At 40.2% G+C, this 23,527-nt stretch overlaps 1 protein-coding gene across 3 annotated transcripts in view; it reads left to right on the top strand.

Moving 5' to 3' along the window:
• ASTN1 (astrotactin 1) overlaps positions 1-23,527 on the top strand; it is a 311,322-nt gene that overhangs the window by 224,165 nt on the left and 63,630 nt on the right. For all 3 annotated transcript variants that reach the window (XM_010367398.2, XM_030937122.1, XM_010367397.2), the window contains exons 15-16: positions 7,638-7,742; positions 9,654-9,842. In XM_010367398.2, coding sequence (XP_010365700.1) covers positions 7,638-7,742; positions 9,654-9,842 — 294 coding nt within the window. The remainder of the gene's footprint in view (positions 1-7,637; positions 7,743-9,653; positions 9,843-23,527) is intronic.

Raw genomic sequence — 23,527 nt, 5'->3', positions numbered from 1 at the left:
TAATAGTGTATTTTCTTGTTAGTTTCACAGAGATGCATTGAAAACAAATAAGATAATAGTTGCTGGGAGTTCTTGGGGGATTAGAGGAAGTGACCAGGTCACAGAGGCAGAGAGAAGCTAGATTGCTACTCTCACCTCAATATCCATCATTGCTACTGTTGGGTTTCCTGGCAAGTATTTACCGGCCATCATGAGGAAATAGGAAATGACAGTTTTGTTGTCACATGACCCTGGGTTTGCATCTCTGCTACTTTCTAGCTGTGTGCCATTAGACAATAGAGTCTCATGTGGTCTCATGGTCCACCATCATAAGGTGGGGATAATAATGCCTGCCCCTCAGTACTGTTTTGAGCCCAGCAGTATTCTTCCTTCAGACTCATGATGAAACAAACACACAGATTAATTAGAAGAGGCAGGAATCTCTGGATATGCTTGCCTGTGCCTCTGAAGACCCCCAGCTGGCACCTCCTGGGCCAAGGAAGAGACTTTCAAGGTGTCCCATGGACTAATGAGAGGCAGCTGACTGAGATTTGGCAACACTTGCTAGAAAACTAGACATGAGCTCAATTCCACTGATTGCTTTGTATGTTTCTCTGTTACTCTTCTCCCTATTCATTCTGTCTTCCTTATTCTATACCTTTGTAGACCCGGAAAGTCTGAGACAGGTCTCAGTTAATTTAGAAAGTTTATTTTGCCAAGGTTAAGGACGTGCACCTGTGACACAGCCTCAGGACGTCCTGACAACAATGTGCCCAAGGTGGTTGGGGCACAGCTTGGTTTTATGCATTTTCGGGAGACATGAGACATCAGTCAATATATATACGAAGTACATTGGTTTGGTCTGGAAAGGTGGGACAACTGGAAGCAAAGGCAGGAAGACTCTAAGAGGTGAGGGGGCTTCCAGGTCACAGATAGGTGAGAAACAAATGGTTGCATTCTTTTGAGTTTCTGGTTAGCCTCTCTTAGCCTCTCCAAAGGAGCCAAATCAGATATGCATTTATCTCAGTGAGCAGAGGAGTGACTTTGAATAGAATGAGAGGCAGGTTTGTCCTAAGCAGTTCCTGGGTTGACTTTTCCCTTTAGCTTAGTGATTTGGGGGGCCCAAGATATTTTCCTTTCACACCTTTCTCTCCTTTTTTCTTCCTTTTCTAAAGAATGAGTTCAGCTAAGGGTAGGTCTCTTCCAGGCATCAAGCTATGTTAAAAATATGAGTTTAGACCTGAATGGGATGCAATGTAGGTCTGTCTGATATAATATAGCATAGTGTTTAACAGCCTCGGCTCTGGAGCCGGTCAGCAAGGCTTAGCTCATCACTGGCTGCATGATCTGGACACATTACTTAACTTCTCTGTGCCTCAATTTCTTTTACCTATAAAAATGGGCATTCTAATACTATCTTCCTCACAGTATTGATATGAGGAATAAATAAATTCATATTTGTAAAGTTTTTAGAACAGTTCCTTACCCATAGTGAGATCTATGTGTGTTGAATAAATAAATATTTAAAGGAAGAAAGAAAATAGTATGAAAACTATGAAGTAATATCTGCCCTATGGAAAAGAAAGAGCAAGAGAAAAAACAAATATATTCTGGACCAAGAATAAATCCTTCAAAATCAGTAACCCTATGAAATACTACATGCATACATGCACATGCACACATACACACATCTGAAGAAATTAAATTGCAACTTCTGGACGTATCTCTAAAGCCTGCATCTCTGGCATTAGGGAATCTAGTTTCCTTGTTGCCAAACCGTTTGGGCAGACACATTCCGCATGTGTGTGTAAAATGCCTTGAAGACATGTGAGGTGGTACATATATAGCATAGGTGACACACCGGTAATAATATACATGGCTCTGTTTAAAGATCTGCAGGACACCTCTCTCACAATATAACTTATGGTGGAGGGAGGAGATTTTACTTCAGTTATGAGATAGCCAGAAAAAGTCCTGGATGTTACCTGAAGCTTTTGGGGAGGAGAGGGTGGATAGAGCTGAGAAACATCAGAAAAACATGTGGTTGACTCCCCATCTGTGGGAACAAGGAAAGATCTAAACCTGGTCCTCATTCACGATAGAAACTTCTTCCTCCACATGCCATTGGTCCTCTCCTAATTTGGCCCATTGAAGGTAAAAGGAATAGAAGGATGCCCAGATGGGACACTTTTATTTTGATGGTCCCGAGGCAGTCAAATTTAAGCTTCAGATCACTTTAACTCTAAAATCCTCTAAGCTAAATGTATGGGAATCTTGACCTGGCTACTTTTGTACCTTGTGTTTGATTTTAACCTATTTTTGTTAAGAAGTGGTACCAGTTAAGCCAAGATCACATATTTCCTTTGATGTAAGCAGGGAATGGGTTTGTTTTAAAGCCTAGAATAATTGGAAGAATCTATTAAAGAGATATTTGGCCAAATCTTCCCCATGTTAACTCTAGTTCTGGGAACATTTTAATTGTATCTTTCCTAGACTTATACAGGGAATCTTATATCATTTCACTCTATCTACTATTATAAGTCATAATTCCCATAAATTTAGTTTAGAGAATTTTAGAGCTAAAGTGATCTTAAGAATCTTCTATATCAGCATTTCCAAGCGTGTTTTTTTATTTGTTGTTTTTCTTATGAAAAGTCATAACTCCATTCATAAATGGGTTCTGCCTTCAAATATGTTTGGAAAGAGTATCCTCCTCTCAGCAATACACAACACCTCAACATTAGAGAAGTTTCCTAGAAGCCCTGCAGTAAAGAAATCCTTTTCACTTTAAGCCAGCAATTCCCAAGTCCATTTAACTAGAGAATCATTTTCACACATAACACCTATTTCTATCTTGTAGAATTATCAGTTTGGAGAACACACTGGAAAATACTGAACTACATGTCTTATCTTGCTGCTGGCTTCCCTCTTCATCAAAATAACAGGACTTTTTGGTGTTACATGTTGTATGGAAATAAACAAAGACCAAGCAAATAAGAACAGGCAAAGGCTATTTATTTGGAGGCTTGCTATAGCTGTCATCACTTGTATTTTGGCAGAGACTCAAAGGCAGGCACAGGAGTGGAAAAGCTTTAGAGAGAAAAAAGGAAAGTCTTCAAGTATGCCCATATTAGAGCTGTTGGTTGAGAAAGTTGTAGGTGGCTTAACTAGAAGTGAGCATCCTATGTGATTGGTTAGGGGTGCATATTGTACTTTCTCTGGTTGGACTTAAGTGGAACTGGGAAAAAAATAGGGAAGTTGTCAGCTATTCATCAAGTCTGGGTTGTTTGGTGTCAATTGTTATAGCGGTTATTTGTTGACTTCTTGGGCTGTTTGTTATCGATAGTGGTCTAATTTCCTATAAGTCTGACTTACAGATAGTAGATTGACTTCCTAGGCTGGTTATTCTAGATAATGGGTTGGTTTTCTGAGCTGGTTGCTGTGGATTGTGAATCAGAGTTCTATTTTTATATATAATCTGGCTGTTGTCCATTTGTGTATTCAGTCTTTCAACTGAGAAAGGGAAGGAAGTCCAGAGGAGGTAGAGGAGGCTGCTGGCTGCATTCATAGGCCTGTTGGGTGCCACAGTCATTAAATCTACGTGAAGGTTTGGACCTCTGGGCTCTTTAGAATTTTTTAAAGTTCATCCAAAGGGGATGGACTCTTGGCTTTAGAACTTCGGGGCAATATACATATATCCCTGACATTTCAGATAAAATAACAAGAAAAAGCTAGTGTCTTCCCTCCCTCCCTCCCTCCCTTCCTGTCTTCCTGCCTTTCTTCCTTTCTTCCTTATTCTTTCTTTTTCTTGCTTTGAATATTGCCTGTAAAGTCTTTTCAGTCCTTCTTTTTTCAAGCATAGGTAGGAAAAATTAGTGTTTTTTTCTTGAGAAAACATAGTCAGAGATATTACTTGAAAAATAGTCATTCAGCAGAAATGTGTCCCAAAATAATAAAATTTTTTAAAAAATGGAACCTGTCAGACCTCTGAGCCCAAGCCAAGCCATTGCATCCCCTGTGACTTGCACATATATCCCCAGATGGCCTGAAGTAAATGAAGAATCACAAAAGAAGTGACAATGCTCTGCCCCGCCTTAACTGATGACATTCCACCACAAAAGAAGTAAAAATGGCCGGTTCTTGCCTTAAGCAATGACATTATCTTGTGCCTGGCTCATCCTGGCTCAAAAGCTCCCCCACTGAGCACCTTGTGACTCCCACTCCTGCCTGCCATAGAACAACTCCCCTTTGACTGTAATTTTCCTTTACCTACCCAAATCCTATAAAACGGCCCCACCCTTATCTCCCTTCGCTGACTCTCTATTCGGACTCAGCCCGCCTGCACCCAGGTAATTAAAAAGCTGTATTGCTCACACAAAGCCTGTTTGGTGGTCTTTTCACACATATGCGCATGACACTGACTGCCTGTCAAGGGCACCTTGAGAAACTATGTCATATGGCTCACCTAGAAAATATATATTTTAAAATACCCCTTTCGTTTTAACTAACGGAATTATTATCTGTAAGTAGGCATGGAAAAACACTTCTAAGCATGAACAGTTATGTAACTGTTCCCTGACTATGGTATGGCATAAATGCATCCAGGAGAAATGTTGATCAGCTAAGTAATGGAGTTCAGTTGTTTGGCTCATTCTGGGTGGATATAGAGCACCCTACCCCTCTTCCCCACCCAACATCTGTGCTTGTTTCTTTATTTTATCTTCTCTCTGTTGTTCTGGACTAAAAAGCCCAGGAAGTTTTAACAAAAGCACTAATTAAGAAATGCCAAGTTTACACAGTTAGGTATGATGAGAGAGAGGTAAGGAGGGTGATCATGATAAAATTATGGAGGCCATGTATGTGTATGATACTTTCTCTTTTCTCAAAGAACTTTTTTTTTTTTTTGAGACAGAGTTCCACTCTGTCACCCAGGCTGGAGTGCAATAGCATGAGCTTGGCCCACTACAACCTCTGACCCCTGGGTTCAAGCAGTTCTTCTGCCTCAGCCTCCCTAGTAGCTGGAACTACAGGCACGCACTACCATACCCAGCTATTTTTTTTTCTTCTTCTTCTTTTTTTAAGTAGAGATGGGATTTCACCATGTTGGCCAGCCTGGTCCCAAACTCCTGACCTCAAGTGATCTGCCCGCTTCGACCTCCCAAAGTGCTGGGATTATGGGCATGAGCCACCGCGCCCAGCTTTCTCAAAGAACTTTTATGCCCATAATTTTATTTTGTTCTCACAACCTGCCTGTAAGGTAGATAGGATGAATACTATTATTTACACTTTTCATACATGAAAACACAAGTAAATGAGTGGCCTCCCCAAAGTCATACAACTGGTAGGAATCCAAACTGAAAAGAAAGCAAGAGATCATCTCACCTAAAACTTTCACCTTACAGATGAAACAACTGGGAACAGAAAGATCCTGGGCCAGGTAGCCAGAGAGGATAGTTAGGTTGTGAGAACAAGACGTTATGGGTATGAAAGTACTGTCATTTTGAAACTACCTACTACAGCATCACAGCCAACCTTAGAGCTCAGGCTTTGTGATTTCTTTCCTGTTTCTTTTTCCCCTACGTAATAATTCAATTAAAGGTGGCTTTGCCTAATAATTTAAAAAATTTTTATTTAGTGGGCTTGTTATTTTTTTATGAATAAACTTTTCAAACTAAAAGCAAAGCTGTTGAGCTGACCTAATTAGACAATACTTGTTATATTAAATAGTTCTACATATCATGTACATCTTATGCTCTCATAAAATGTACCTTTAAAGCATGTGACTGAAGTCTTAAACTTATAAAGTTAGAATTCCATTTGTATGCTTTTGAAGTTAACGTGAAAGTTAAAAGCCAAAGTATGTAGTAGTATGACTGTTGGTAGTCACAAAGATTAACGCCCTAAAAGAATATTTGAAAGAAAAGAATACTAAAAACCTTCTCTTAGTTTCAGGTAGCTTACCTTTGATTGCCTAAGATAAAATTTAAGCAATTGATTCACTAAGCACCTTTCCTGACCTGTTTACTTTTTGCCTTACCAAAAATTATTCCCATATGATTCACACAAAAATGAAAATTTGGCAGTTACTCACCTAATTTGATCAGGGTTGACAAGCAGCTAATTAATCCTACCAACTCTTCATCCAGTTTAAGTATTAAATTAGTTGATTTAGCCTGAAAGAAACATGGGTCAAAATGGCAGGATAATCCACTACATATGTATTATTGCCATTATATTTGTAGATATGCACACACACCACACATTCTAGGCATAATATATATAAATGTACTATATATTGCTCTCATATTTGTATATATATAAATATGTACACACATATGCAAGTGTGTATATATTCCTATAACTTACATATATAGCAAAGATTAAGCATAGAAATAAAGCTAAAATTGGTTTTCTAAACCTAGCAAGGCAACTTTTTTCCTATGACCTTATTATTTTGTTTCAGTAGCATTTATATTTATAGTAATGGCTAGAATTCAAACAGGGTGACACTCTTCCTTCAAGGTACTCAAGGAAGAACAGCCTATTAATAACATCACTAAGAGGCTGTAAGGTTGTGTTTATTGAGAGTGACTTTGGACAACTAACTTAACTTCTCAGAGCCTCAGTTTTTCCATTAGTAGAAATGAGACAACACACGGCTATCACAATGTCTGGCGCAGAGATGGCACTCAATATTTGGCTGTTCCTGCCACTTAATGATTTAGTCACCCTGATACTGTTCCTTCTGGTAAAGAAGAAATAAGCATTATCAGCCTGAGAGTAATTAAAACTTAAATACTGAACACAAATCAGTTAAATGAGACAGAAAAATCAATGTTATCAGGTATGTGAGCTGAGTCAATTACTGCAACCATTAAAAAGAGTAAAAATCGGGTGTATTACAGTAAGCCTAGGGTTTAATATAAATTTGCTATGGGGATATCATAGCAGAATGAGTAAGAACTGCCGCCTGGCCTCAGACTCATCTGGAGCCCCATCCTGGCTTACCTGGTGTCTTAGGGATCTTATCTTTTTTCAAAGTACTTTTATGCCCATAATTGTATTGTTCTCACAACCTGCCTGTAAAGTAGATTGGATGAATACTATTATCCCCACTTTTCAGATATCAAAATGCAAACAAATGAGTTGCATGGCCCCAAATCATACAGCTGGTAGGAATCAGAATTGAAAAGGAAGCAAGAGGTCATCTCAGTTAAGCCTCTCACTTTACAGACAAAATGACTGGGCACCAAAAAGTCTATTTGCCAGTTAGCCAGAGAGAGGATAGTCACATTTTGAGAACAAGAAGTTATTGCGTATGAAAGTGACTATCATTCTGAAACCACCTACTGCAGTAACATAGCCAGCCTAGAGCCTCAATTTTCTCATTTAAAAAATTCAAATAATAACAACTCTCCCACAAGGATCAAATGGCTTAATATATGTATGCAAAGTGCTTAGCAAAATGCCTGGCATGGAGTAAGGGTTTAATAAATGATAGCTATTGTTACTGTGGTTCCAGAAATTCTCTTCATCAAAGAACATTTAATCATTTTCTCACAATTACAACACTTCTCCTCATAGAGGTGGGTCATGTGTTTTGATTTGGGACTTATGAATCAGTCTCAGAACTGAGCTTACATCTCTTCTGTCCTTAGGGATGGTGAACTTCAGTGAAGTGTCTGGGTACCCTGTGCTACAGCACTGGAAGGTCCGGTCTGTGATGTACCACATCAAACTCAACCAAGTGGCCATCTCTCAGGGTGAGCACTGCTGCGGCCTATCCTGCCCACCTTCTCTGGAACTTAGAAGTTCTTTCCAAGGGGAGAAGCCTTTGGTCCCATTGTTGAAGATACAGCCTAAAATGTAGCTACTACATGAGGTGTGAGAGCTATTTACTCAGATTTATCCAAAAGAGCAGATGGCTAGAATCGGATTCTTTTCTAAGTAGAGATTACATTGCACATGTTATCTTGGACTACAGAAGAGAAGGAAAGGGCAAGACTGGAGCCAATGAAGGTATAATTTTTCCTGGGCTCATCCAGTTTGTGGAGAGGATACATAAAAGCAGACTTTTCACAAATTGACAGAATTAAGCATTCCAAATGCAAAGAACGTAATTTAGAGACTCCATACAATGAACTAAAAAAAGAGAGCAAGAAAGAGCAGGGAAGGAAAACCAGAAATCAGCCTAACACTCCTAAATAGCAAGTGAGTGAAATGAAGAGACTGAGGGATTGAGAGAGAGAGAAAGAGAGAGAGAGAGAAATAGATATTAGCTCACTCTGTATAGTTAGTAAGTTAAGGAGTAGTGAGTTCTAAACTTACTTAGGGTTTTAGAGTCAGCAGTAGGGAGGTAGATCCTTAAGGCCAATGGGAGGAAGATAAATGGTAGAGGACAAATAGAGAAGTTATGAAGTTAAGTGAGACAGAAACTCACAAAGGGTAAAGTTTTGTGCATAAAGATAATGCATTAAGAATATAACACATTTTCATAGGACACAGGGGACTCAGAACTTTTTCTCTCTTAACACAAAAGAGTTCTTGGCAAGAATTGATTGGGATGAGGACCTTACTGACAGAAACTCTTCTGGTGCAGCGCATCTAGAAAGAACTAAGCTACTTTTCATTCTAGGAAAAAATATATTAGAGATTTTACTCCATTTCCATAGTCAGTGTACACCCAGCACAGATGCTATGCGTGTCAGGAGTTAACAATCAAATATCGCTGTTGCCACGTGCCATTCAAAGTCACACAATGGTGTCACTGTGATGTGGCTCTCAGCACTTGAAGTCTCAAGCTGAACTAGACTTGACTTTGTCTTCATAGGAGACAGGTATGTAGAAGAGGAGATCATTAAAAGCTAGCCAGATCCAAAAGGTGATTGGATTTGGAAAATTTACCATAGGCCATCTTTCAGACAGATATACAGTAATTCTCTTAAAGACAGACAGCAAATCCAAGATTTGCCTGCAGGGTTGGGGGAGAGGAGGCTAACAAGTTTTCTTTTCCATTTGTCATTTCCCAGTCCTTTTATTTTAGAATTTCTGCAATAAAATAGGAGTGTATTAGTGACTTTTCTTTCCTTTCTTCTGTCATTGTCTTCTCATTGCCCATGTCTACGTCTGAAGGCAGTATTTTGCAATTGCCTTTTTTGATCACTACCCACAGTTAGAACACATTTTGTATCGTGACCTTGTGCGTACACATACTCCCACATGCACACAACAGAAGTTTCATGAAGCGATACTTTATCTTCATGATGTGAAATGTTCTCGACTGGTATTTGTGTTTCTATTTTAGACTATGCTAATTGTTTCTGCTTTTTTCAAATGCCATTATTTGAACTCACTAAATTGATTTAATGTCAAGACCTGTGATTAAAAAAAAAAACAAAAAACATTGATTTAAAGGGGGCAGGAGTAGAGGTTTGGCAACGTTTTGCTTAACTTGGCACAAAGTTAGTACAACCAACTGGCTTAAAAGATACTCACTTAGGAACTGAAATGTCTGATTTAGCTAAATGGAAACACTCACCAGACGCTTCTAGCTAGCTCTCCCACATCACTTTGAGCCACACAGGCACTTCCATGTTTGGGACCGAATTGCCTGGGAATCTGTATACACAAAATGTGAGCCCTCATTCTTACCCTTGGGTGATGCCTCTCCATAGCCCTCAGCAATGCTCTCCACTCGCTGGATGGGGCTACATCTCGTGCAGATTTTGTGGCGTTGTTGGACCAGTTCGGCAACCATTACATCCAGGAAGCTATCTACGGCTTTGAGGAGTCCTGTTCTATCTGGTACCCAAACAAGCAGGTGCAGCGGCGACTCTGGCTGGAGTATGAAGACATCAGTAAAGGTGAGTGGCATGCTTGTTGGCAAATTCCATACATCATGTCAGTACCGGCTGCCTGCATACAATCTGTAAGACCGATTTTAAGGAGTCTGTAATAACGGGTCTTACTCAGATTTTCCCACAATGCTCTGTGCCCATCTTGAACATTTCCAAGGTTTGGTTGCAAAAACCAAATCTCAAAATCAAAGTGTTTAGGGAATTTTAGATGCAGAATGGGGTCAAAACTGTAGGCTTACAATGTTAGTTATCACAGAGAGAGTCCTCGAAAGATTCTTGCCAGCCACCATCCATTTTGCTACCCTAGGGAGAACAAAGTATCAGACTGCTTGTACTTATTTACTTACTGCTTGTACTTACTGCTTGTAAGTAAGAGAGAAGAAGCAGAGAGCATGATTCAGTCTCCAGGAGTCACACCCAACTCTGCCTGGAATCCCTTTATAGCAGCTACATACATAGTAAACCCCTTCTTGCTTCATCCTGCCCTCTGCGTAGGCTCATTTTTCCAACTGATTTGTGTTATGAGGGAATCTCTATTGGCCAAGCGTTTATATAGCTCTGAATAACAGCCTCACAAACAAATCTTTGTCTACTGTCTTGACAGCAAGTTAGTATTCAGTTCAAGTAAGTATAAGAAATTGGAATTTTTTTATACCTTCTTGATTCACTCTCTGGTATAGCAGACATAGTGGCCAGTATATTTGTATCTGATCAACCAAGACTGCTTTAGAATTGCCATTCATGGAATTTCTCTTGGGTTTATCCACATGGCATTCTGATGAGGCCAAGTTGTGGATATGGGACTTGCTAAAGGGCAAGTGATGAATTAGCCCAATAAAAACTCAAGAAATGGGTCATCTTAAGACTCAGTGACCAAGGCAGGGCTCCTCTGAGACAAGGGACCTCTACTGTCAGCAGGGCCGCCACAGGGGCAAGTATGTCTCTGTGACTGAGGTGCTCTTGGTTCTCTGAGCTCCACACAAATTCCTGTTTTCCCTTGCTCAAGAGGTAGCAGAGCTATGATGGTCTCTCCTCTGGCTGGGCACTTTCTCCCAGAAGAAACAAGAGATTTGTGTCTGGGCTACAGTGGCTGCAGTCATTCATTCCCCTCAAGCCTTGGTTTCTGTAAACTCAGAAACACAACCACAGGCTTCTGCTATCTCTTCAAACTTCAGGATCTTAACATTGTTCTGATTCCAATTTGCCAAGAGAGCAATGTAATATAAGCAAATGTAGATACTACCAGTTCCAGCTGGCAAAGCTTTCTTATGTTTTCATGCCAGAGCCCGAGGACCGAACCAGAGGGCTGAATCCTCTTCTATTTCTGTTTGCCAGTGGTTCAAGGATTGCCAGGGTCTCAGATTTCTGGGAGATAAGAGTCTGACCCTACCAAGAGCTCCTGGTTCTAGACCTTGCCTCTCTCCCAAGCAATGCAATGTCCTTAAGGTTAAATACTGAATCCAAGAGGGAATTCTGTCCACGGCCTTGGCATTATGCCCTATTCTTCTTGATTGCAACCCTCTCTTGCCGCTCAGGAGCTAGTTTTGCCACAGTCTAAGTGTTGACTTTGGTTCTCTGAAATACGGTCTATATTAAGCTCCTTGTTTGTTACTAATCTTAAAAGACATTCAAACATTTTAGTAGGTCTACATCAATCTCTATCTACCACCTTCATTCCTAAAACTTACCTCTAAGTTATAGGATTTATGTGTTTTGTTCTTTAGTCTGGTTCTTTAAACATATTTCTCCTCCTTTGGCATCCATTTCCTTTTATTCCAAATGCTGCACGAGGGAATGTCACTGATAAAGAATGATATGTGCATAAGACAAAGGGAGATATTCTTCTGTCCTGCTTTCTGAGAGGGCTGATACTGAACGGAACTTTACCCTAGGAGTGACAAGTGTGCTGCGAGGGCTATACCTTCCGTGACATGCAAGGGACACTATTTTTGGGCTTGAGTCCTTTGATTACATGTTATTGCCTGCTCTGACTTGAAAACCCTTCTAGTAAAATGAGTTTCTCTGTTTCTTATTTCTGTACTTATGACCAGATACCTAAAATTACGTATGGATTGAATAGGAAAGGAAGTTTACCAGGGTGAAGTGAAATGGAAAAAGCACAGGACTTAAGGATGGAAGTCTGGAGTCATCCGGGTGATATTGCTTTAGTCAATCATTTATCTGGACCTCATCTGTAATGCCCTCTCTAGTTCTCCAGTCCCGACAGTTTAGGAATCCTTATGAATCTTCCTTTACATGGGATGTGTTCTCAGGTTAGGTATTTGGGTAAAAGTCTCCCCTTCTCTCTACAAAGTCATAGAATTCTCATGAGTAGGTTTTTTGCCTTATGCAACTTTAAATTCTCGGAGCCACAGAACCACAGAGCCAAGCACATGGTAAGCACTCAAGGTGTTTGCTGTTGCTGTTGCTTTGTTGTCACTGACAGTGGTGATGGTGGTAGTAATGGTGTAAAAGCCCCCTTGAGGTGGTGACTTCCATTTGGGTTTTATTGCAGATATGTAACTTGCTTTAGTTATGCCTGACTGAGGAAAACTCAGAGATGGGTGTTTTGGGCCAGATCTTCAGAAGGCAACCTCCCATTCAACAGGCACTTATTTGTCATGCTAACACTATGTGATTTGCCATACCAACATTGAGGATCATCTTGCTCAAGATAAGTCTGATGAAGCCTGTCTTAATTTTTTTTTTTTTTTTTTTCGAGACAGAGTTTCACTCTTGTTGCTCAGGCTGGAGTGCAATGGTGCGATCTCAGCTCACCCACAACCTCTGCCTCCTGGGTTCAAGTGATTCTCCTGCCTCAGCCTCCTGAGTAGCTGGGATTACAGGCATACACCACCATGTCCAGCTAATTTTTGTATTTTTAGTAGAGTCGGGGTTTCTCCATGTTGGTCAGGCTGGTCTCGAACTCCGACCTCAGGTGATCCACCCACCTCAGCCTCCCAAAGTGCTGGGATTATAGGCATGAGCCATTGCACCTGGCTTCTGTCTTAATTTGTTTTTGGAGAGCAAGTAAAACATTTCAGAAATGAAATTTTCAACCTCCCGTCCCCATGTCTAACCTTACTCATATCTTCTCCCATCGTTCTTTGCCCACATGCCACAGAAAATGTCAGGAGGTTCTTCCTCTCCAGACTAACTTCTCCACCTGCGTGCTGGCACCCATCCCTCCCTGCTTCCTCTAGACCTCACTCCTTCATTACCCTCCTCCTTTTTGATCTTTACAAGCTCTTCAGTCACTGAACTCTCTCTTCTGCAACCTTGTATCTTCCTAAAAAAATAATCCTTTTATAAACATGCACCCCTCTTTACCGCTATTCCTTTTCAATGTATTAGCACCTCATTTCTTACAAGGGTAGTTTATACCTCTTTTCTCTACCTCCTCACCTCCAGTTCACTCTTCAAATGATCACTTTCAGCTATTTTGCTCTACAGAAACAACACTGGGAGAAGGAAATCTACCCTACGGCTTCTTAATTGGAGATTCCCTGATGTCAATCCTGTGACCATCCCATGTATCTCAGCAGAAGACTGTGTCCCTCTTGAGCAGGGCAGCTTTCTTGAAAATCCTCTTTTCCTTGATGCCCCATATGTAATTCTGTCCAGATTCTCTTCATAAATCTTTGGCCTTTATTTCTCTATTTTTTTTTGTGCACATACTCCTCTAAAGAAACCATGTTCATCTTGGTCATTTCACGGGGTTTTGTCCTTAGTGAGTCTCTCCCTCCTATTGTTGGGCACTGTCGTTTTGCAGCCACCTCCACTGGTGCTCCTAATTCTCTCCTTTTTTCTGAGGCTTGAAACCTCCTTTGCTCTTGAGTGTTTAGCATTTCTACCTGGAAATTCTCCAGGCACCTCAATGATGGATGCTTTCTCTTCCCCATAAGTACACTATGGTAGATTTGTGAACTCCATTGATGGGTCACAGTGTGGAGTGAGGATTCCTTCTTGATCCTCCTCTTTACTCTCCACATTAAACCATTACAAAGTCCTTTTCACCACCTAAGTATGTCTTCAACAGGGTCTCCCATTCTCCGTTTCTTCAAGGTTCTCAAAAACTATTGCAATCACCCTGTCATGTATCTCTTCCTCTTCAGTTTCCTGCCACTCCACTCCATTCTACATTCTACAATTCACCGTCTGTTATCCTTTTTTTTTTTTTTTTTTCTAAGACAGAGCCTTGCTCTGTTGCCCAGGCTGGAGTGCAATGGTGCGATCTGGGCTCACTGCAAGCTCCGCCTCCCAGGTTGATGCCATTCTCCTGCCTCAGCCTCCTGAGTAGCTGGGACTACAGGCACCTGCCACCATGCCTGGTTAAATTTTTGTATTTTTAGTAGAGATGGGGCTTCACCGTGTTAGCCAGATGGTCTTGATCTCCTGACCTCGTGATCCGCCTGCCTTGGCCTCCCAAAGTGCTGGGATTGCTGATGTGAGCCCCTGTGCCTGGTCTGTTATTTTAAAATGCTATTTAATGACATCACTCCTCAGCTTGAAACCCTTCAGTAACTCCTTTCTGCCTTCTCAGCACGAACAACTGACTGCACTCCCTGTATTAGTTTTCTGTGGCTGCTGTAACAAATTACCACAAACTTGGTGGCTTAAAAAAGCACGTATTTATGTTTCTTAGAGTTCTGGGGGCCAGAAGTCCAAACTCAGTTTCGCTGGACTAAATTCAAGGCACCACCAGGGCTCGTTCTTTCCGGAAGCTCTAGGAAAGAATCCCTTGCCTTGTCCTTTCCAGCTTCTGGAGGCCACCTGCATTCCTTAGCATGCGGCCTCTTCCCCATCTTTAAAGTGCATCACTCCAGTCTCTGAGCCACATAGCCTTCTCTATGACTTTGACTCCTCCTGCATCCCTTTTATAAATACCCTTTTGATTGCATTGGGCCCACCCAGATAATCCAAGATAATCTCCCCATTTCAAGATCTTTAATTCAATGACATTTGTAAACTCTCCTTTGCCATTCACAGGTTCTAGAGATTAGGACTGTGGGAGCCATTTTTCAGCCTACCACCCCCTCTCACCTCTCCAGCCATTGCATCACTGACTGCTACCTACCCCGAGTACCCTCTACTCTAATGACATAAGGTTATCTTCTGTCAATCCTAAACCGTTTCATTTGCCTCTGCACAGTTTAGGTCCCTAGAGACTTCCTTCCTGCTTCAATCCAAGGTCACAGATTTGCTCTCTGACATCTCCACCACTACTCTGTCTTACTCAGAAATTTTCTTTCTTGGATGCTTCTCTTGTCCTCCACTTGAAACTCTCTTGTCCCTTTGTGTCTGTTCTGTTGCCTAATTCCTGGGGGCATCTATCTCTCTTTCCAGGCCCTGAGGATCAACATATTAGTCTTCCTGGCTATGGTTTATGTTTCTTGCTTGCATTTTTCTTTCACCTCCTAAAGTTCTATAAATTGCTAGACCTTAAATAATTAAATAATACCCTGCCAAATGTCAGGCCCCATCGTGGGTCCAGGACTAAGCTTTCCCTAGTTTGAAAGAGGGCATCAAGGTTTTTCACACTTCCAAGACTTGGGGCATGTGATTCTCAATCTATCTAACTTGCCCTCCATTCTACCATCTCCTCCTTCCCACTCTTCAAGAGCTAGCTCCAACATCACTCCCACCAAGCTTCCCCTGACACTCAGACAGGGTTCTCTGCTGCCTATTTTATGCTCTCACAGCTCTTCATATGGATTCTTTGGCAGCTCTCTCCACATTTCCCTGGATTGTCATTTCCCTGCATGACTGTCTTCCATAATAATAGACTTGACAGTATTTACCATATTTCTTTTTTTTAATTTCAAAAGTTTATTTATTTAAAGTAATCAAAATGCAGAAAATAGAATAAAATGAAAAGTAAATCTTCTTCCCACTCTTATTTCCCAGTAATCCAATTCCACTCCCTAGAGGCTATCAGGCAACCACTGCTACCAGTTTATTGTCTATCCACCCAAAGATAGTCTATTCCTAGCCAATGGAAGTGAACAAAGCAAGCTTTAGAAGAATAGATATACTAGGGTCTGGTCTTTCCATAAAATTATAAATACATATATATTTAATTATGTTATCCTTTTTCTAAAAATATATATATTTATATATAATGTATGTTATATGTGTATATGAGTTTGTGTGTATATTTATATAACATACACATACATACAAACATGCATATTTATAGAGAAACATGACCATATAATCTCAAAATAAATTATCTGTTTGCTCCAAGATTAGAGATATGGATGAGGGACTTTTATTTTTTGGACTAAAAACTTCCAAATGGCTTTTCCCACAAGCATCTGCCACTGTTATAATAAAACTCTTTTAAAAGATTGAAAAGTATATTCTGAAAGTTTATGTTATCCTGAGTTAACTGTATCAGTGAGGTAACTGATAACAAAGGAAAACATACTTTTTTATCTGCAGAAAGCTGAGCTTTGGACTGAAGTCTAGGAGGAATTACAAAACGATATGACCACATCTTATTAATCTTTGAGTCTTCATCCCTGACACAGTGCCTGGCATGTAATTAACATCCACATTTTGTTAAAGGAATGAATCCTTTATATTTTCTTACTTCATGAGAAACCAGTAAAGAGATATAGATCTGTATATCCCAGAGAAATAACCAAGAAAAAAGGAAACCTATTTTAAATTAGAACTTTCAGGGGTTTAATTGTACCTCACCTGATGCACTAAGCACAGTACATTTTTTTTCTTTTTCTTTTCTTTATACTTCATTCAGGAGTGGATTTCCTTGGGTCTTTCTTCCCTTCCTTTTCCAATATCACTTTCATTGTTGCTTTAGATCTGACTTTTGCCATCACCTTTTCTTGCTATTGCTTTTGGTGCATATCAGCGGGGTTATCTGGGTGGACAAATTGTAATAAGCAAGCTCTTCCATTCCACTGCACCTTCTCGTTCATAATCCACATTTTTTCTACATAATCCATCTTTTCTTTCTGGCCAGTTTCTTCCTTCCCATCGGGAAAGCTGAGAAGAATGACTGGCTCTCCCTCTGAGGCACAAGCTTAGTTCATTCTCTAATGTGACGCTCAGGCTCTAAGCAGCGGTAAATCAGAGTCGAAGAAAGGAGTAAACCAGCTACATGGCATTGTATTTCCAGCAGACAAGATGCCATGTCTTCCACGTTTGTATGTGGATAAAGCCCAGGAAGACTAAATTGGTTCCTCTCCCAAGATAGTAAACAGACCTCTGCTTTGGCTGAACCAAAAACAGCAGCCGAATCAGCAATGCCTTCTAATCCTGCTCTGTGAATGCTGGTCAGCCTAGACCTGTCCTTGTGTATTTGAGGCTGACGTAGTTCTTAGCTAACTTGCTTCATTGTAACATATGTCATAAAAATGACACAAATTTATAGATATCCAATGAGGAGTCATAACAAATTTCTAAAAGGCTTTACGTTTTACAGCCTCAAAGTTGCAAACTAGCTCCAAAGGATCTTCCTATATATATTTACAACAACAAAGTTAGCACTCAAGTAGCAAAGCAATTATGGCATATAGTTATTTTCTCCAAATGATTAATTAATTCATTCATTCAACAAATGTTTGCTGAGGGCCTGCTACGTGCAAAGCCCTGTAGTGAGCAGAGAGGGGATTTAGAGAAGGCAGCTGTTCAACGACCTTCACAGGCAGACAGGCCTGATGAAGGTGCTGCCACAGCGAAGCCCACTGGTGTCATAGACAGAGCCTCCTGAAGACACTCTAAAGCTTTCCTAAACATATGTGTGAGGATTTAATTTGAGTCTCCAAGTCCCTCGGCTTTGACGCAATGAGTCCAGAGTAAACTAGATATGTAGGTTGAGGGAGAAAGTTACTAAGAATAATATTACCAAATAGCTACCTTTTTTTTTTCTTTTTGAGCACTTACTTTGAGCAGGCACTTTGCTAAGCATGTTATATCGCCTTTTTCATTTAATCTTCAAACATACATATCGTTTAAGTCTTACCCTCCCCATTTTATAGATTGGGAAATAATAATAATGAGAGCTTAAATAATGTGCATGTAGTTACAGAAATAGTAAGTAATAGAGTCAGGATTTAAAAGAATGTCTTGGCCGGGCACGGTGGCTAACACCTGTAATCCCAGCATTCTGGGAGGCTGAGGCAGGCAGATCACGAGGTCTGAAGATCGAGACCATCCTGGTTAACATGGTGAAACCCCGTCTTTACTAAAAAATCCAAAAAGTTAGCTGGGCATGGTGCCAGGCGCCTGTAGTCCCAGCTACTCGTGAGGCTGAGGCAGGAGAATGTCATCAACCCCGGAGGCGGAGCTTACAATGAGCGGAGATTGCGCCACTGTACTCCAACCTGGGTGACAGAGGGAGACTCCTTCTCAAAAAACAAACAAACAAAAAAGAATGCCTTTACCTACTGAGATGGACTGGGAATCGCTTCTTGCCTTTTAGCCTGCCAATTGCACAAAAACAGATCAAAGTAGAAAAGTTTGTGAACAAAATGAGGTAGAATAAGAAACAATTGAAGCCAGGAAACTGGTCAAAGGTAAACCCACCACGGACCAGAAATCAACCCTAGGTAGATTTCATGGTGATCCACTGCCATTAACTCTTAGTTTTTTGTATTTTTGAATGTTGTGGGATTTATTCTGGCCATGATCCATAATGACGACACAGTTGTTGGAATAGTTTTTGTCTCTTATCCAACAGTGCTTCTTAAAATGTAATACGCATATGTATCACCTAAGATCTTGTTAAAATGGAGATTCTAATTCAGTAAGTCTGGGTGGGTCCTGAAATTCTGCGTTTCTGACAAGCTCCCAGATGATGCCAAAGCTGTTAGTTCCAAGACCACATTTTGTATAGCAAGTCTGTATATTTTTCTTGAAGACCTGCAGGCAGTGGGTTCTCTTACTGTATTTTTTCATCCTGTCTAATACAGAAACTTCGACACTGGAGCCATGGCACGATGGTCTCCAGGGTTATGCCCTGATGTCAACTCCACAGAGGAGTGTCAGGCAGGAGGACTATCCTGAGTGGTTTTCACTTTGGACCAAGGCTTTTCTTTGATTAGGCCATTGATCACTAGGCTTGTGTGCAGAAAATAGTTTGTGTGCAGAATTGAAGAATTGAACTATCTAAAGCCCTCAGGCACTGAAAGGAATTGGAAACATACCAAAAATCAGTATTAAAGGCAATAAGCTGACTTTTTTATTTAATAGCTTTGTACTACTCTAGGCAACATTGTCCTAATCTTACTATCTCAGGAAATCTCTGTCTAGGTTGCTTAAAGCAGTATTCAAATGAGGCCCTCATTTTTTCCTCTAGAAAGTTTTTGAAGAGTTTTGCATCCTAACCTGGATAGTATTTTGGTTGATGGGAAAATTCTAGTGCTGATGAAAGCTCCTTTCATATAATTATGAGCCTGACAATAGTAACATATTGTCTCTACCATACAATTTAGTAGTTAATTTTATCATATTCTGGACTATTCCCAACTACTCCAGATATGTAAACTTTGCCTTCAGAACTTGATTGATTGCTTCCTGGAATGGGCTGTTCATTTATTTATTTAACACCTTCTATATCTAGTCATTGGACCAGGCTCTGGAGCTATGATAATGAATGATGCAAAAACTTTTCCTGCTTTTCTGGAGCTCATATCTTAGTAAGAAGAGAGAGAAAATGTCAAGTAACAAATAAATGAAAGCAATAGTTTCGGATACTGATAGATGCTTTGAGGAAACTGAAGCCAGTTGACGTACCAGAGGTTGACTGGAGGACTGGAGTAAATCCAGATGGCCAGCACAGAGAAGGCCTCAGTGACGGTGATTTTGAGCTGAGACTTGGAAGATAAGGAGCTGGTCATGCAAAGATGGGAAGCAGAACAATCCAGGCAGATGAAATAGCAAACGCAAAACACTTACAATTGTTTTCTGAATTCCCATAGCTCCTAGAATAATGTAGGGCCTATAGGAAATAATTGCTAAGTATCAGAATGATAGCCAACATGACTGTGGAAAAGAGAAAAGCGTAGATCCCTGGATGGGGTATGTAGAGAAGAAACTCTATTTATGGCCAAGCTAAACTGGGGCCAATTTGTTTAGCGCATTTTCTTTTATCCAACATGTAGCTCCATGTGCAACTGGGCTGGCCATGGAAATACAGACCCAGGAGAAGTAAGCATATGGCTAGAGGCTAAATAGTACAAGACATATATTTACCAGGCATTTTATCTTGATTAAGTTATAGGCTCCAATCCACCACTAATTATCTCTGAAGGAAATATGTTAAGGAAAAAAAAAAATCACAAGATAAAGGGTAAGGGAAGGGAAGATTCTACATCAGATGTAAGAATCTGAACTTGACATCACTGGGGTTTTCACATCTTTTGGGGTGAGTACTTCATGTCCTAAGCAATAAAATGTCTATACAGTAGTCCCCTTTATTTGCAGGGAATCTTTTCCAAGACCCCCAGTGGATGCCTGGAACCTTGAATAGTACTGAACCCTACATATGCTAGGTTTTTTTTTTTTTTTCCTGTACCTACATACCTATGACAAAGTTTAATTTATAAATCGGTAGGAGATTAACAACCATAACTGATAATAAAATAAGATAATTATACTGTAATAAAAGTTAGATGAATGTGGTTTCTCTATCTCAAAATGTCTTATTTTACTTATTTCTCGACTGAAGTTGACTATAATTACCTGAAGTGGCAGAAAACAAAACTGATGATGATGGGGGCCTGCTGTATTGCCCATCCTACTCTAAGACAACATGTTGAGGGAAAGAGTACTTGACTGGGATCTGGGGGAACTGGGTTTTTTGTTTCAGTTGAGCCAATAGCCAGCCAGCTGACCTAGGATAAATTATTAACCCTCTTCAAAATAATTTTCTTATCTATATAATAATGAAATTAGATTATACTTAGAGTTTCTTCTAGTTCTAATGTTCTGTGACTCTATAAACTCAGCAAATGATTTCTACTTCTGATAAGGGAATATAACCATTTAATACTGCCTGACTCAAGGTTAAATAGGTTAACTCGGTTGATATTGCAATGGAAGTAGTTGAATGTAGTTGTCTGTAGCAAGGATTTATTATTAGCCAGAATTGCTTCAAAATTTTTCTTAGATATGGTTCTTGAGAAGTTTACTTAATGGCTGTGAGCCTCGGTTTCCATATCTGTAAAAGAGGGTTAGCAATACTTATATTAAAAGGTTGTACCAGGATTGCATATAATTATGCATAAAGCACAATGTCTAGTATTTTTTAAGTGTTCAGTGCATTGGGACTCATTATTACTACATTACTATTATTAGCAGTTATTTGAATGAAATTTGAAACTCATCTCCCATTTTTGAACAAAATAGCAACTGATAAAAATTTGAAAGAGATGTTAGTAAAACTTGCCCTGGGTAAAATTCACTCTTTGTACAACACATATGTATAGTGCAGAAGTCACAGATTGCCTACTAACTTGTGGTTAGTGGAACAGAAGGGTCAAATCTCCATTCCAAAAATCAGGATCAGGATCACCTCCTTTGGCAACCATATTCAGACCTTGTTGTAGCCAGTTTTATTGGAAAAGATCAGGAAACAAATACCACTTCTCCCACCCATGTGAGAATTTTTTTTTTTTTTTTTGCAGTGGGGGCTGGAGTAGACACTATAAGAATGTGCTGTCTGTGGAAAAGACTCCCAGGCTGGCCTCAAACTCCTGGCCTCAGGATTCTCCCATCTCAGCCTCCCTGGGGAAGCTTTTTGATAAGCAGCCTGGGGGTTACTCCCTTTTAAGTGCAAAGAAGCTGTCAGGCACATCCTCCAAAGGCGGGAAAAATAAAAGTGCCCAGCTGTGTCAGCTTCCCTGTGACCTATGACACAAAGTCAGCACCGGCGGGTTCCACAGGCTGCATACAAATGCAGGTGCAGATACCTCTGGTTCCTCACAGAGGGGACTCCGGCTCCACTAACGACCCAGTTTCAACAGAAGTGCAAATGGGGGCTGAGAGATAACATTAGTAGTTTTGTGTTTTTGTTAGGCTTATTGTCCTGATTTCAATGAACAATCCTGCTTTAGAGAAACACTTCTATATTCTCTGAGGCATAAAAGGGTCAACAATTGTTGAAAGGTTGGGGCCATGTTCACAAATCTCTGAAATCTCTTCCTACTCCTACCCCATCTCCTACAATGCATTTTACCATGTACAGCATCTAGCAGGCAGGCAGTTAATATTTTTTGAATAAATGAGTGAATGCCATATTTTTTTCTCTTCTTCTTCTATTTCCCAGAAATGATAGCATGTCACTTAAGAGAGCATCTCCCCAAACACCCTCCCCTCCAACCTCCTGGCAGCAGCTCACCCTTTTGTCATGCTGAAGGCGGTCTTGTTCCAGCTGCTCATCCCTCCTTTCATATCTCCATGTTTGCTGTTTTGTGTGTGTGAGGTTAGGTTGGGGTTGGGGGATAGATAATGTGATGTCTGGGAATTTGGCATTAAAAGAACAAGCTGGACATAAAAACCAAGTGATTAAACACAAAGTGAGACCAGAATTAATTATTAGGACCTGGGTTAGATCCATTTGTGTACCTCCAATTAGTGATTGTTATTGTAAGTTTCCAGCTACCAGTTAATGTTGCAGGAGTCAACAATAGTCTTTCTTTTACTACCTTTTTTATATTTTCCTTTCTTTTACAAAGTGAGTAGGAAAGTTTTCTTTGCAGAAGGTGAGGGGGTGTGTATTAGGTATAACATGCAACCTGTGTTTAAACTGAAACAAAAGGCACAAAAATACTTTAACCTAAACCAACAAATAATGGAACCCCTTTCATCTAAGCTCTTGTTCATTTGGCCACTAGCCATTTTCTGTCCATTTCTAGTTTACATTCCTCTGTTGTCAGAGACAAGGTTTCCCTGAATCTCATGGAACTCTTCAAAGTTGGTTCAATTAATAGAAGATATAAGTTAAAGGAAAAATACAAATATATAAGAAAAAACTAATGTTAAGGAAATCAGCAAGAAATGAATCAGGTAAGTAACTCATTTTTTGAAAATGAGGACAGTCACATCATTTTCAAATCTGGCCCTAATGGCCAGCTACTCTACGAAATGCAGGTAATCAATGCATTAATCAATGCTACACTAGTCAAAGGCCGCAGAATATATCATTTCAGTCTCTGTTACTTTAAGTAGACAGTTTTCCAATCTGATTAACTTCTCTCTCTTGGAAATTTCCAGATGAACTTTGTCTTTATTGTTGACATATTGCTGTTTGCAGAGTCACTCGTACGTAGGCCTCAATGAGCAGCACCTTGAGGGAAATCTATGAATTCCTTTGCAATAATGATGTTTATGCATTCATTCAAAAAGGTGTATTGAGTGTTTATTATATATAGATCAGGCACAGTGTTAAGTATACTAGGAATGCAGTGGTTAATAAAAGAAGACTTATAAACCACTGTGGAATTCTAGTGTCCATAGGACAGTGTTGCTGAGCCCTCAACAGGACCCATGGGAGAAGCAGGAAAAACTGTTGTAAGACCCAAAACATGCTCCCCACGTTCATAGTTCATCCCATTTCTTGGGAAGTTTCCAGGGGGCAAGATTTGGTTTTCAAGTACCAAAGTGCCTATACCAAAGGCAGCTGCTCTCGGAGAGACCCTGAAAGGCACTGTAAGGAGAAACAA

The sequence above is a fragment of the Rhinopithecus roxellana genome, chromosome 8 (assembly GCF_007565055.1).
Source record: "Rhinopithecus roxellana isolate Shanxi Qingling chromosome 8, ASM756505v1, whole genome shotgun sequence".
NCBI classification, from domain to species: domain Eukaryota; kingdom Metazoa; phylum Chordata; class Mammalia; order Primates; family Cercopithecidae; genus Rhinopithecus; species Rhinopithecus roxellana.
The sequence above is the reverse complement of the archived record's forward strand: the minus strand, read 5'-3'. Positions and strand labels throughout refer to the sequence as shown.